This window comes from Ips typographus, linkage group LG5 (genome assembly GCF_016097725.1).
Source record: "Ips typographus isolate SLU linkage group LG5, UJ_Ityp_2.0, whole genome shotgun sequence".
Lineage (NCBI taxonomy): Eukaryota > Metazoa > Arthropoda > Insecta > Coleoptera > Curculionidae > Ips > Ips typographus.
Genome location: NC_138426.1, coordinates 5,619,806 through 5,632,704, shown reverse-complemented (window position 1 = coordinate 5,632,704; position 12,899 = coordinate 5,619,806). Strand labels below are relative to the sequence as shown.

The 12,899-nt window shown below is 38.4% G+C and overlaps 1 protein-coding gene and 1 long non-coding RNA gene across 2 annotated transcripts; both read left to right on the top strand.

The window, feature by feature from the left end:
- The first annotated feature begins 281 nt into the window (after nucleotides 1–281).
- On the top strand, nucleotides 282–4,498 carry LOC145729060 (uncharacterized). The gene is made up of 4 exons (XM_081979668.1): nucleotides 282–517; nucleotides 3,753–3,831; nucleotides 3,889–4,050; nucleotides 4,112–4,498. Exons 1-4 carry the CDS (start codon nucleotides 459–461, stop codon nucleotides 4,337–4,339), a joined length of 528 nt encoding a protein of 175 aa, XP_081835794.1. The 5' UTR covers nucleotides 282–458; the 3' UTR covers nucleotides 4,340–4,498.
- A 510-nt stretch (nucleotides 4,499–5,008) lies between these two features.
- LOC145729628 (uncharacterized) lies at nucleotides 5,009–7,697 on the top strand. Its single transcript, XR_014178421.1, has 3 exons — nucleotides 5,009–5,649; nucleotides 5,705–6,093; nucleotides 6,307–7,697. It is a non-coding gene; the product is annotated as an uncharacterized LOC145729628 (long non-coding RNA).
- The last annotated feature ends 5,202 nt before the right edge of the window (nucleotides 7,698–12,899 follow it).

The following is a 12,899-nucleotide window of genomic DNA, read 5'->3' as shown; positions in this document are numbered from 1 at the left end:
AAAATTTTATTGAAATTTTCTTCCGGAGAAATTATTTACACATTTATTTAATTAATACACTAGTTATAAAGTGCATTGTGAGAATAACACCGCCAAATAGTTTATGGCAAACTACGAGTAGTACAAAAATGCGATTTTAAACAAAATAAAACTCTCAAAAGTTTGAAAGGTTTATGAAATTCTAATCGATATCATATCACCCATATCAGTAAATATTAATGCATTTTCAAATAGAAAAAAACTTATCGGTTTCTGGCTGTTATGGAATTTCTGTAATTAAGATAGTATTCAGTTATTATAGCATTACAAAACTTTACGAAACATGTGCATCTATTTGTCAGGTGTTGCTCAAAAAGTGCCAGTTTTACCAATGAAGAAACAATCTGTTGCATATGACAAAATGTTGCTGTTTTTTGTGTATATAACTGTATATAACTTGATGTGTATATTAAAAAGTTATGTTACGAGTGGTGCACTTAAAACTCGATATTATGGGTAGATTGAATATTTGCAAAAGGTGAGTGGTACAAAAATTTGTTATTTAATAAAAAACATATTTAGAAATGGTCAAGTCTTGATAAGATTTTATCAATGTCAAAAAGCTGTGTTTTCTTGACAAATCACAAACGTCAACGTCAAAGGCGCCACCGCAGTTATAAGCTATTGGCGTTTCAAGTTAAGATCGCAGCGCCAGTTGAACTAAAATCGGGTAACCCATTCCTAACCTAACATTGTGAATAATATGACACTGTCACTTCATATTTATGAAACCAGTGCTAAATTCCGAACCAAAATCAACGTAAACAAACGGAAAAATGACAGCTGGAATGCCCGAAATTGTTTTCAAAACTGATCACCAGAGGGAGTATCTCTTATCTTGAAACGCCAAAAGCAATGAAAGCAAGAAAAAACCAAAGGAGTCAAAACAGATGACAAAAGTGGTTTTGGCATTTGTTCTATTTACTCAATAGGTTTTGGTTTGGTGGGTTTCAAATGTCAAATAAAAATTTCAAAAGAGCGACTACAATTATTTTATATTTGAGTTGGTCAGGTGACCTCTTATCAGGTAACTAGAATATGTTCCATGTGATCATCTTTTACTACTCTCACTCTCTGTCATTTTAACTCATGCAAAAACCTAGTTGAGTTTTGTGGATTAAAACTGACGTTGACACTTCAACCAAAACTGACACTTCATACCAAATTACGCCTTTTCACGTTCAGTTTTAAAAATACTCTTCACCGGTAAGACAATTTTTTTTTGTGTTGTGTATTTATCCATAATATCTTAGAAACAAAATGATTACTATGTCCATAATAACCGGAGCAATATTAGGCGGGCGCCGAAGACGTCCTATAGTTCTCATTATGTTAAGGTTATGTTAAGGTCGATCGTCCCGACCGACGTATTCTGGGCACCCTACGCTAAATTTTAATTTGACTGTGATATTGTACAAATTACCTGCAACAGTTATAACAGAACCTAGCCTAGATAGAGTCTAGTCTGTCCCTAAATACGTCGGTGCAATCCGTCATAACGTCTTGTTATATTGCCTGCACATTTAATTGTTAAAATGTTGCACATCATTGTGTATTTTATCATCAGTGGTTTGTCTAAGAACTAATGGTACATATGACAATTTTCTTAAATATTTTGATTTTTGGAACACTTCACAGTGATTTATAAATTTAGACGCATCAGTTTACATGGAAGGCCAATAATAGTTGCAGTTATAGAAACGACAACTAGTCTTTAAGCACAACCAGGTGTCCGTATTCAGATTAGTATCGTTTACCATTTTATGCGCCTTTTAAAGAAAAACTGTTAATAACACCGCCTTGAAATAGTTATTTTCCTAACAAGTGCAGAAAGTGATACTTTCCCGCACGCTACGGTAATAGTATATTACGTAACTAGTGCTGTAAGAAGCATTTTACGCACGATATGGAAAAAGTTACGAACGAAGCCGCGTATCGGCGAGTGTGTAATTCCATGAGTGCGTAAAATGCCTTAGAGCACATTTGACGTACTATATTTTACTTACGACCAAATGGAAAGTCCTGTCTTCGCAATTCATATAATTCACAGTAAATTTTCATTAAAAAAGTATATATATATATATATATATATAAACAATCTTTATTTTCAACAGAAAAAAGGCTATCGACCACTTGGTCTTTCTGCCTATGTTTACAGTGGGATTTTTTTTTTATAGTTTTAGCATACATGTTAACTTATTCTAATTATTTACAATTTATTTACAAAAAAAAAATAAAACAAAAATAGTCTTAGTTAAAGTGCTCTAGTAGGGTGGCAGTGGGAAAGAGGTAACGGGATTGTCTGGTTTGTCTTGTTATGCACAGTGGGTTTATTATTGTCCAGTTGTTTCGATTATTTTTCCATTTGTTTTGTAGTTGTATAAGTCTGTCTGTTATTTTGGTCATGTTTGTACGTTCGTAGAGAAGTTGGTTGGATGGGTTGTGTAGTGGGTTTTCTGGGTGTCTTATTTTGGTTATTAGTCTTAGAGCAATCTGTTCCGTAGTCTGAGTATATCTTTTAGTTTTGTCAGTAGCGTTTGCTCTAAGTAAGTGTCCGTAGTCTAGAACTGGTCTACAGATGGATTTGTATATTTGTGTGGCGGTTTTCGTGCTAATACCTTTGTTTTTGTATGTCAGTGATCTAAAATGTTTTGTCCGTTTAATAGTTTCAGTTCTTGCATTTTTTAAGTGTTTTGTAAATTTTAGTTTTTGGTCCAGTATTACGCCTAAGTATTTTATGTCATGTTTGGGTAAAAAAGTATATTTTCAACGTATTGACATAATATTTGTACTAATCATAGGTATTATGCCACTAAAGAAAAAAATAATAACGTAATAAAAAAAAATTCACAAATCATGTTACTTAAATAATTATTAGTGTTGTTCTTAAAATAATTATTTATGGTGACATTACAGTTATTAAGAAGAAAGGGAAAACTTTCAGTAATATTACTTGATGTGTTTGCTATTGCAGATAATATTATCTAGACGATCTAGACGAAGTGGTAGTTACTTAAAACTGTATGAACAATGCATTACGCGATGATCTTTATCTAATATACTCAATTTTTACAAAATCAATTTTTCCCAGCATTATAACGATAGTTTGTGGACAATCTTAAAACTGTGGGCTTTTTTACAGCTGTGCGCTTTTTTTACAACTGTGTGTAAAGAGGTTCATTACGTAACGGAAAACTATGCGTAAATAGCTATTTACACTGAGGTCGTAGCTAAAGTATTTTTACCGCACGATTTTGGTTTATTGGTATATTATTATAGTTTAAATATGCGCTATATTTAGTTACTTTTTCACATGTTCAGTTTAAGTGACTTTTTAAGAACCACTTGTTACCGTATTACCACTTAAATAACTGTTTTGCCTGAGTAGTATTGTAGTGATCGTAGAAAAAATATTTTGACAACGTCTACAAACTAAACTGACAACCCACCTGTAAGAAATTCACGTGACTGGTTTCCTATTGTAACCCCTTCATCTACATATAGCATGACATAAACACTAATAAATGCTAATGTTTGCATTGTAGTTTTCTGCAGGATCGTAGGAAAAATATTGTACCTAATACGTGCGGAAAGTGTCTTTTACGCACTCGATAGCAGACCGAGTAGGAAAATCACTATTTCAACAATTCTCTGTTAAAGGGGTAGACTTCATACCTAATAGATTTTGATCAGTTATATTTTATTTATTTCAGAAAACCAAATTATTTTCAGAACACCGAAAACCAAGTGAGATTGACTAAGATGGCGGGTACCATTGAAATTTGGAAAAAGGTAATATAAAAAATTTAACCGAATTTAAATTTAATAGATATTTTGTATTTAATACAGATTCCATTTGTCCTTGGATATATGATAATGGGTTTAATGGGTTTAGCACTAACGGTCTTCGATATTTGTGCCGTTCGCAAAGAAGATAAAGATGCACGTTCCTTATACGCAGCCCTTACTTGGATTTTTATAATTTTAATGATACTGGTCGATTTGATTCTGGTTAGTGTTAATTATGAAAAATTAATGTTGCATGTAAGTCAAGCAAATACTACTATTTCAGGTGACTCAAAAGAACTACTTGTACGTCATTCCAAGAAATGTACTAAACTGTGTCACGATGTTAATAGTTATAGTCAAAAGCGTATATGCAATAATAGTATTGGAGTCGGAGATATTGGACTGGACAACGATTACTGTGGCTTCTATGGGTTTGTTCATTTTCGGAAAATTGAATTTCTGGGAAAATAACAAAAATGAAAGTAACGACTTAGAGATCTTGATCCAATGAGATAATCGTTATTATAGCAACAAGATTCGTTTCCCTTTTGAAGCGACAATTTTGTAATACTCTGAAAAACTTGAATGTTCTTACTTTATTTAATTAAGGATTACAATTATATAATTAAACACACAAAACTATATAGTAATTTTGTATCGAGTGTATCAATTAAACATAGTCACTATGGTTCAACGGGTTGTCAATCAAAAAAACTCCTTTTTATCATTTGTAATTAGAAGTACTCATAATAGTTATTTATGTATTAAGCGCGCAAACCATGACTTTTATGCTCTGAGAATGAATCATTCGACAGCATAAAAGTCACATTGTGCGCGTAATACATACAAACATCGCTTTATATCTAATACAACTAAACTTATTGCGTAGGTACTCAAAAACAGGATCAAAACTATACACAATTGAATACTGACATCAAACTAGTGACACTGACAGTTTCAACAATGGCATGCATAGTAGTCGTTTCCCTGGACAGCAAGCGAAAAAATGTTTATCGCTCGCTACTCTTGGCAACGCGCGATAAAGTAAACTCCTCAGTAAAGGGTAAAAAACTGATTATAATACCTCTAAAATTTTAAGGCGCTCTTAAAAAAATTGGTTTTAAGAAATAACTTTGATGAAAATTTTTTCGACTCGCCTGAAATTTAGAGATTAGGTTACATAAATCAAGATTCTTTTCTATACACAAATAATAAAGTTAGTAGAACCTAACTATTTACTATTGGCATTTCTTCATACAGAATCTCAACTAACTATCGAAGAGTTTTAAATAAAAGTTAAAATTTATAAGCGGTGCAATTTACAAAATAGGATAGAAAAATATGACCGCTAAACCATATTCAAACATCAAACGCCATTTTTCTAAGTTTTATAACCTCGATTCATTCATCATGCGTCAAAAATGAAAAAAGCTAGTAACATAATGTAGTCTTTCTACGCCGGCAGTACACGTCAATAATAAGAATATTTTAGACCGCTTGAAAAAAATAGTTATTTGTATACCTAGGCCGTAAAATGCTATTTTTTCGGCCGAAAGAAAGTTTCGCATTCGATGCCGTCTTACGACCCGGAACAACAATCTTGAGAACGAAATAAATATTTCACGGCCGAGGTTTATACAAAATGCTTTATTAGATATCCACTTAGAAATTCTTAATTTTTGGTAAATAATGTGAATACGGTCTAACAATCACGGTGACGTTTATTGTTAAGTTGGCTATTTGTGCTTTGTTGATGTGACGTTAAATAATACTGTCACGTTAAGGGGTAGCTCAGAGGGAAGAAAACTCAGGAATCCACAGGTAACCCACTTTATTTAAGAAATTAAGACAACAGTTACAATGTCCTTACCCCCAGATTGCCAAGACGGCGTAGATCATGATGGGGGATGCTGGATAGAGAAGGCGGTAGGTTTCACGGAGGGCGAACGCTTTAGCGGGGATGAATGAACCCTAAACTCTTGCCCGAAGGCATTCACCGGGCAGGTAAAGACGTTGTGGTGCTAGCAAAGGGAGGTAGGTACGGCAACTATTGCTGCTTTCCCACACTATTTCGTTTGCTAGGGATGATACTCGGGTGTGGCACTTGGTCACCTAATGCTCCACGTTTACGTTACACAAGAGGCGTACCCAGACTAACCTAGAGATCAGGAATCTGTACGTGCTTTTGAAGCTGTATTTATATCCACATCATGACCTCAATTCGCCGATCTTGTTTACATTGATATTGTACTGGAGGAGACTGAGGTAAGATTTGGTAACAGAACACAGTGTAATTTCTATGAAAAGTGTTCGCACCAAACATTAAAACCTCCCAACTGTACAAATTTATACAAGCTTACATGCTACAAGGTGGGTTAATGTGGTCGAACGAATCCTTTATTTATATAAAAAATACAAGTAAACAATTCATTATGCTACGCTCCTAAGGGGTTGTTCTATTAAGTCTGGATGTTTTAGCAGCTTTACTCGCTACTCAGTTCACGGGTAACAAAGCTCCCTGCCAGTCGATCCTCTTGGTATCGCCAACTATCGTCGAAGTGTCTGACCTTCTCGCTGGCTGGTGTTTACCCAGGTCCCGTATTTTGTTCTGTGCGCTAGATGGGGTTACTGCCGTTAGAGTGTGGCGGTCACTATGCCTTTCCCTGACCACCTGGGGCCAACCTTGTTTACCTGAAGTTCCACGGCACGACAGACTTTGATTCAGTGACGTGTTCAACAACCGTTTCGTAATTGTTATTGTTGACTGTCAGTTAGAGACTTAAGCGTTCATCAGATAGTCGCAAAACTCTAGTTCACACCTTTGTAACCGTTTATACGTTCATTTATTAAAAATATTGTTACATTTCTGCCTCCCTTTATTTGTGGATATTAATACCCACAATTTGGTGACTCCGACGTGATAGTGGAGGCATTAGGATCAACTGAGGAGCGACATACTGTGAAGACACCAGGAAGTCTACTCCCAGGATTCAGAAATGAACGGAGACGTTCCAACCAACGAAGGCGCTGCGCCTGTATTCGCCGCCAGTAATGCTAAAATCCCGCCATTTTGGAGAGACGAACCAGATATCTGGTTTGTTCAGATAGAGTGTACGTTCTTAATCGCAAAGATTACCAAGGATGAAATTAAGTACCATCTTTTAAATGCTAACCTCGATACCACTGTTCTTCCTTTCATAGCGGACATTTTGCGAAATCCACCTAACACTCACAAGTACGAAGCGGTTAAAAATAGAATTCTACCTTCATTTGGATAATCTAACCAAGTCAAGATCCGACGACTGCTCAAAGGTAAACTTTTCGGGGATCAGAAACTATCGCACTTTTTGCAGCATTTGAAGAACTTGGCTGGTAACGTCTGTACTAATAATGTACTTAAATGCCTATTCCTAGATCAGAGACCTGTTCGGATTAACGAGATTTTGATCGCTAGTCCGAAAGATGAACTAGATAAGCTAGCAGTTCTTGCCGCTAGGCTTATAGATCTCGACCAGCCAAGTTCAGCAGTGTTTGCCACAACTCAGGTTGAATTCCAGCTCGAAAATCAATTAGCTGCATTAACCTCGAAAGTTGATCGCCTCTTCCAAGAAGTGCCACGTAAACCTTCAGATAGGCGCCCTTATAGAGCCAGTTCTCCGTTTAGAAAGCCAGGTTTTCTAATAAAAACTTCTTTCAAATTCTAATATTCGTTTTTATCATCATCAGTTTGGCGCAAGAGCAAGAAGATGCGAGAAGCCCTGTTCCTGGAAACTTCGCGTGTCCAACAAGCAGCAGGAAAACTAATTGCATCGCCTCATGTTACGACGGTTGGTGGTGGTGATGCAGTTCAAATTAACCATCGTCTGCCATTTTTGAGTGATACTAGATCAGCTGTTTCTGTTCTTCCAAAGTCAATGACAAGACAGAAATTTCCTTCAACCTCAAAATTCAAATAGTATGCTGCTAACAATACAATTATTGACACTTTTGGAGAAAAGCTTTTGACACTGGACCTCAACCTTCGTCGTTCATTCAAGTGGGTATTCATAATTGCTAATGTTTCTCAAGCTATTACAGGAGCTGACTTCATCGAACATTTTGGACTGTTGATAGACCTTAGAAATAGAAGGCTCATTGACAGTTCCACCAAACTTGGATGTCCAGCTGGCACCTCCCGTTCTCGGATTTCCAGCATTCTTACTGTTGGGAATGACTCTGTTATTCAAAATCAACATACGTCCAACATTTCATTACAACCAAAGTTGGTCCTATTGCAGAGAGACCACGCGGCCTAACTCCTGAAAAACTCAAGATTGCCAAAGCAGAGTTTGAATTTATGGTCGAACAAGGGATTTGCACTCCTTCCAGTAGTGAGTGGGCAAGTCCATTGCACATGGTGCCAAAGAAAACAGGGGATTGGAGACCTTACCGTGGATATTACCGAAGCTAAACAGCATCAGTGTGCCAGATAAATATCCAATCCCTCATATTCAAGATTTTGCCCACAGATTACATGGATAGGGTTGGGGGTAGGGTGTTTGCAACTATTGTTCTTTTTAGAGCCTGTCACCAAATCCCTATAGCTCCTGAAGATCGACCAAAAACAGCCATTATCACACCTTTTGGGCTCTTTGAGTTTAACAGGATGACTTTTGGTCTATGCAATGCTGCTCAAACTTTCCAACGTTTTATGAATGAAGTTTTGCGTGGTTTAGGTTTTGTTTATTGTTATATTGATGATATCTTAATAGCTTCAACAAATCGCAAGCAGCATCTACAGCACCTCAGGCAAGTTTTTCAGAGAAACCGTGACTATAAAATCATTATTAATGTGGATAAATCACATTTCATCAAGAAATAAATCACTTATTTGGGCTACCTTTTTATTAAAATCAACTTATTTTTGGGCCGCTAATTGTGCTGCATTTACCATAAAAAACCGCATACAAAAATAAAAATCGACGTGACAGAGCGTATTTCCAAAAAAACAAAACCCTTAATTTTAAATGAATTTGTTCCAACCTGCGCTTCCTCACTGTATATGAGAACTGTGATTACTAGCGCCCCTGTAGACCAGGTAAAAATGAGCAACCAGGAGCTGCTTGTTTCTGGATTAGGTACCGTTATGGTCGATGAACTTTTTGGTACCGCATGGGCGAGCGCCATTATGGCCGGTCTTCTAAGGAGTAGATATATTACAGCTAGGGACAAGGTGATGTTCCATAAAAACATGAAGGAGTGATTTTCGCTGTGCACCCCGACAATGTTGGTTGTTGGGATTTTTTTCCAATTTTCTTCTAACGCCTGCCTCAGCTTTTTTTCGGAAGACATATTAAAATGTGGTAGGTTTGATGTCGAATTGCTGTTCAGGCATTCAGAAAAATTGTGAAAGGTAGGTAGATATGCATGGTTATTCGTAGGATTAAGTACGAATGTTTTTAGGTTAGTCCATGCGGCCGGTAAAATGTGCTTGATGGAGGCCGATGACTTGTCGGATTTGCAAGAAAACCGTTTTTGGATCATGGTTTCTTCGTTCACATTTAGCTGACATTGGCAAGATAGTTTGATTTTCAATGCCCCTGGTAGATTTAGTATCTACTATTTTGTAGGTTAGAAGTATCTTGGGGGCACATTATCGTTGTATTAGGTTTAGGGTGTGTCAGCAAGAATTCTTCTGACCCGACTTCTGAAATAATCATGAGGCTTGACTGGTGGCAGTGCATTGGGCAGTGTTCCGCAATGTCTTCAACCGAAGCCCCATGAAACCATTTGCATGCGCAGGAAGGGCCTTGTGTTTGATCTCCCCAGAACCTCGGTAAGTAGTACAGCCTATTCTGGTATGGTTTACATTCGTGGAGTGCAATGCCTGTTAATTCCTTTTGTACTGTTCGGGATCCTGTGGTGGCTACTGCCATCATTAATGGTTAGGGTCTAATTGTGCACGTTTGACTTTCCCATGCCAATGGAGACGTCGCCACTGACTGCCGCGCAAGATTAGTGGTATTTTTACATGCACCACCAGCAGCCTTCAGAGAATGTGCATTCACTGATGGGTAAACGGAAGTATGATGACAACTATTGGATTGATATGGCAAGTTCAAACCCATTTTTCTTTATTTCCTCCCCTATTTTTCTCAAATCTGATAGTAGTGTCTCTGGTTTTATTAGTGCCATGGGGATTTATTTTTGCCTTCACTCTTGGAGTGCTGCCTGGCTTCGCATTATTCTCAGTAGAAGAATAATTTTGGTAGCTGTTCCCAGATTTGCTTTCATGTTGGTTTGAATCACGCCTGACACCCATTTATTCCCTAGCTGTTCTTTATTCAGGAATTCCTCCAAACTGTGAATCCTGGTTTCCGTTGTCCTTATTGCCCGATTTGTTTTTTCTTGGCACCATTTTTGTTCCTCCGAGAGTAAACTAATGACTTCAGGGCCTCCCCCATACTGTCGCGGAGGGCCGTTATATGGGCCTCCAGTTTACTTTCTTTCATGGACATGAGGTCCATGTTTTCATGTGTTGCGACACAGCAGCAATAGTTCAGGCCATCGATCTGCTACGAACCCCAGTGAAAACATGCGTTTTGCTCTTAGTGATTTTGGTGGTTCCTCATCCTGAGTACCAATTTGCCCTGTACAACCTCATTTCTTCATCTATTGCATCCCCCAAGCCTCTCAAATGTTTCCTCCTAGCTTGACAGATGGAGCTCTGGTTACCCTTGATGCAGTTTTCCTGGTGGCTTTTTCTTGGTGCCGGGTTTACTTTCGGTTCTGACCAGGGTATCACATAGGTTAACGGGATAGTGCTTTCGTAAATGATTGTACTTGGTAATTCCTTCCAGGGTGTGTATTCCTGAAACGAGGGAAGGGAATTATCAAGAGAAAGACCTTTAGAATGTAACAGGAACCCACTACTGTCAGCTTCTGTCACATTCTATCAACGCTTCTCTTGGGAATTCCGTTCCCTGCTTTCAAGAATAGGCCCTCGATGGGCTCCTGCTTTCACCTCCACGTGTTGAGAGTTTGCCGAGCAGTACCTGGAAAAAACGTCCTGCCTTAGTATTATCTACGAGGATTTCGGTGCCCTGTGTCCTTCGTCATCGCTCACTTCTTGCTCTTCTGCTATTTCCCCTAGTGTCCATTCGTCGTAGAATGGTAGTATTCTGGCTATGTGCACCACATCTGTTTTTCTACCACCCTCTTTCTTTACTTCGCAATTTACCTCGCTTACTTTTTTCGTAATCCTGTACGGCCTAAACCACTTTTTTTGTCTCCAACTTCATACTATCCTTCTCTATGTTTGTTATCGTAAAACTCCTTATCCTTTACTTGTTTCTTCTGTATGTTATCTACGGCTAGTGCTCTTATTAGTAACGCTTTTTCCCTTAGTTCCTTGACATTTGAGCTTGCTTCATTGTCTAGAAGTGCTGCGTCTAAAGGTAGGGTTGGGCTTCTTGCAAATATTAGTTCAAAGGGGGTGAATTGCGTAGTCTCTTGCTTTGCCGTGTTGTAGGCGAACGTGACAAAGAGTAGGTATGAATACCAGTCAGTTTGTTCCGTGTTGCAATATAGGGACATCATGTCGGCTAGTGTTTTGTTTAGCCTTTCCGTAGGGCCATTGCATGACCATGTGATAAGCCGTGGAAAAGGTGCTTTGAATATTCTTTATTTGCTGTAACTCTTGCACTATTTCTGACTAGAACACCTTTCCTGCGGTGTATGCCGTGTATTAATAGTACTTTTTCCAGCAAGAATTTCGCCATTGGCCCTGCCGTTGGGTAAAGCTGCCATTACTGCATATCTCGTCGCATAGTCTGTTCCCACCACGATGGTTGCCCTGGCTGTTTTTCCGAAAAGGCACTAACAGGTCTATCCCCAGCTGGTCGAACACTTGTCCTACCTGAATGGACTGGAGTAGCCCCAAGGGTTTCCTGTTTGAAGGCCCCTTTCTCGCCTGACAATCCCTGCACACCCGGATGTACTTGTATACGTCTTTCACTATATTGTCCCAGTAGTATTTTGGGCTGAGTGTACTCAGGGTTTTACTCATGCCCATGTGTCCACTTGTGGAAGCGTTGTGGGCTTCCCATAGTACTTCCTCTTTTAGTGCCCGTGGTATTACTAGTGCGTATACTAAACCGTCTTTATCTGTGGTGGCGTTGTAGAGAATATTGTCTTTCAGCCTAAAATTATTTGCCTTACGTCGCGTTATGGCTCTGCAGTTGCTAGTGTTTGGGTCTAGTATTGCTTCTTTTAGTTCCTTTAAGTCTTTGTCCTTATATTGGAGTTCGCCTATTTTCACCGTCGAGATGGTGAAGGTGAGCACTTCATCTATTTCCTCAATTTCCACGTTATCTATGTGCAGTGCGGGGTTGTGAGATAGACAGTCGGCGTCTTGGTGTTTGCTGTCTTTTTTATATACCACCGAGTAGTCGAACTCGGCCAACTTGAGTGCTCAACGTGCTAACCGGCTTGAATGGTCTTATATGTTATAGATCCAGCATAGTGCATGATGATCGGTAACTATTTTCAGAGGTCTTCCTTAAATAATGCTAGTAGCTCCAATTCGCTTATAGAGTAGTTTCTCTCAGCTTTCGACAGTGACCTGCTTATGTACACTATGGGGTTGTTTTGCTTTTCCTCACCTTCCTGCAGTAGGATTTCCCCTGTGCCTTCTGTGCAATGCTTCCTCTTGTTCTATTTCCCAACGAAACTTGTTTTTCTTTGTGGCTTCGTGCAGGGGTCAACCTTAATTTTCTATAGAATTTGCATAAACCCAGAAAACTTTGAAGCTCTTTAGTTTTCTTCGGCGTTGGGAATTTTTCAATCTATGTCAATTTTTCTTCTTCGGGGTACATGCCTTCTCCACTCACTGTGTAGCCTAGTATTCTTACTTGTTCCTGCAGATACTCGCATTTACTGGGTTTTAGCGTAAGGTTAGCCTCTCTCATTCTTGTAGAAATTACACTATGTTCCGTTACCAAATCCTACCCCGGTCTCCCCCAGTGCAATGTCAATGTAAACAAGACTGCGAATTGAGGACATGATTTGGGTATAAATACAGCTTCAAAAGC

Bases quoted from the DNA above. Each gene is read 5' to 3' on its own strand.
- LOC145729060 (XM_081979668.1), top strand. From the start codon at position 459: ATGTTACGAGTGGTGCACTTAAAACTCGATATTATGGGTAGATTGAAT. The intron at 518-3,752 runs GTGAGTGGTACA...TATTTATTTCAG, and splicing joins AGATTGAATATTTGCAAAAG to AAAACCAAATTATTTTCAGA. The intron at 4,051-4,111 runs GTTAGTGTTAAT...CTACTATTTCAG, and splicing joins TACTGGTCGATTTGATTCTG to GTGACTCAAAAGAACTACTT.